Source organism: Lycium ferocissimum, chromosome 10 (genome assembly GCF_029784015.1).
Source record: "Lycium ferocissimum isolate CSIRO_LF1 chromosome 10, AGI_CSIRO_Lferr_CH_V1, whole genome shotgun sequence".
Lineage (NCBI taxonomy): Eukaryota > Viridiplantae > Streptophyta > Magnoliopsida > Solanales > Solanaceae > Lycium > Lycium ferocissimum.
The window spans coordinates 22,054,842-22,057,326 of NC_081351.1; the positions used below are offsets into that span (position 1 = coordinate 22,054,842).

The window sequence follows — 2,485 nt, forward strand, 5'->3', positions numbered from 1 at the left end:
CAAGCCCCACGGAAGAAAAATACAGAAAAATATGTGGTCACAGTACAACTTGTTGTACTCATAATTGACACTCTTAACCAAATAAAACTCCAAGACTATTGAATCTGATATCATAAATTAGACCAACTAAGATCATTCCTTTGCTTTGTCCATTCTTTGTGCTAGGAAAAAAAGAAGAAAAAAAAAAACCTGCCTGTTATAGTATGGGCAGAAGTTGTGATTTTCTCTTTGCTCTTGCAATTCTCATGTTGCTTCATCACCATACTTCACTTGCTACGGTTCCCACTATTAGCACTGATGAAGCTGCTCTTCTTGTACTGAAATCTCACATTTCTTCTGATCCTAACAACATCTTAGCAAGAAATTGGTCTTCTTCGGCCCAATGCAGCTGGATTGGAATCACTTGCAACTCTCGCCGCAATCGAGTCACTGCTTTAGACATTTCTAGCATGCAACTTCATGGTACCATTCCTCCACACCTTGGAAACCTCTCATTTCTTGTTTCCCTCAACATCAACAACAACACTTTTCGTGGAGATTTGCTAGAAGAGTTGGCTCATTTACAAAGGTTGAAGTCGATTGATGTCACAGGAAATAACTTCACCGGAGCCATTCTATTATCTTTAAGTTTGTTACCCAACTTTCGATGAATCAATTTTCCGGAGAAATTACATTTTCCCTTTCCAATCTAACAAAGTTGGAAGTGTTGAGAATACAGAGAAATTTTGTCCAAGTTGATGTCCCTTGGGAACTCGGTGATCTTGGTTACATGGTTATATTAGACCTGCAATATAATCATCTTACTGGATCTATACCACCGTCAATCTTTAACAGTATGATGATGCAAGTGATTGCTCTAAGCGGCAACAATCTTACTGGAAAGCTTCCAACAACTATATGCGACCATCTTCCAAACTTGGAAGGGCTTTACCTCTCAAGAAACTCCCTAGATGGAGTTATTCCACCAAACCTGGAGAAATGCAGAAAGCTTCAAGTCTTGTCATCGTCATTCAATGAGTTTATTGGAACTATACCAAGAGGGTTACCTAATTTAACAACTCTTGAAATATTAAATCTGAGAGGACAAAACTTGGAAGGTAGTATTGTATTTCTTTACAAAATATTATCCCCTTTGTACTTCCGCCAAACATGTAATCATATATTCCGCCAAACATGTAATCATATATTTTTTCTAATTAACAGGAGAGATACCAATGAATTTAGGTAATCTTTAGAAACTACAGGTGTTGGAATTGGCCCAGAATGCGTTCACTAGTTTTGTCCCTACAAGCATTTTCGACATGCCAATACTAAATGTCCTAACACTTTCAGAAAACAAGCTTCCAGGTACTCGACCTTCAGATTTAGGTTATGGAATGCTCATCTTAGAAGTATTTATTTGTGCAGAAAATAATCTGAGTGGTTTTATATATGCTTCCATCTCAAATTATTCAAGTCTCAGAGTACTTAATCTCTCAGGCAATAGTTTCACAGGTCAAATTCCTGAATCACTCGGTAACTTAAAGCACCTTCAGTTCTGAACCTTTGGGGGAAGAATTTTTTCATTGATTTCAACATTGAGCTTCTTGACATCTTTGACAAACTGTAGGAAACTAAGAGTACTTTCATTTTCTGGGATTGCTTTGTATGAAGTTTTTCCTGCTTCGTTAGGGAATTTCTCTAACTCTCAGCAAATTTTTGAAGCAAATAGTTGTAAACTGAAGGGTGTCATTCCTCAAGAAATTGGTAATCTTACTGGAGTGACAAGGATTAGCCTTTTTATCAATGAGTTGACTGGACATATTCCAAATACTGTCCAAGGTATGTTAAACCTTCAAGAATTTTACCTACAAAGCAACAAGATTGAAGGAACCATACAAGTTGTTATGTGCCGTTTAAAGAATCTTGGTGCGTTAGACTTGTCAAGAAATCATTTTTCTGGTTCGGTGCCACCATGCTTAGGGAATGTTACTAGTTTGAGGACACTTTATCTAGCTCACAACATGTTGAATTCTAGATTACCAACAAGCCTTGGGGACCTTCATGATCTCATAGAATTCAATATTTCATCTAATTTATTGAGTGGGAAAATTCCAGTGGAGATTGAAAATTTAAAGGATGCAACACTCATTGATCTGTCAAAAAATGATTTTTCTGGTAAGATTCCAAGCAATCTAGGGAGTCTAGATAAATTGATTAAACTTTCTCTAGCACATAATAGATTAGATGAGCCTATTCCTTATTCATTTGGCAAAATGTTGGCATTAGAATTTTTAGATTTATGCTATAACAACCTTGGTGGTGAAATACCAAGTCATTAGAAGCTCTTGTGCATCTTAACTACCTGAACATCTCATTCAATAAACTCAGCGGAGAGATTCCTACTAGTGGTCCATTTGCAAAAATCATAGGTCAATCTTTCTCGTCCAATGATGCACTCTGTAGTGATTCTAAGTTTAATGTGTCACCATGTGTCATCCAATGT

The 2,485-nt window shown here is 36.8% G+C and overlaps 2 protein-coding genes across 2 annotated transcripts; both read left to right on the plus strand.

Annotated features, from left to right (window-relative positions):
• The first annotated feature begins 203 nt into the window (after nt 1-203).
• Nucleotides 204-650, plus strand: LOC132034712 (probable LRR receptor-like serine/threonine-protein kinase At3g47570). Its single transcript, XM_059425079.1, has one exon. The coding sequence runs from the start codon at nt 204-206 to the stop codon at nt 648-650; it is 447 nt and encodes a 148-aa protein (XP_059281062.1).
• LOC132034713 (leucine-rich repeat receptor protein kinase EMS1-like) lies at nt 647-1,541 on the plus strand. Its single transcript, XM_059425080.1, has 2 exons — nt 647-1,097; nt 1,333-1,541. Exons 1-2 carry the CDS (start codon nt 647-649, stop codon nt 1,539-1,541), a joined length of 660 nt encoding a protein of 219 aa, XP_059281063.1.
• The last annotated feature ends 944 nt before the right edge of the window (nt 1,542-2,485 follow it).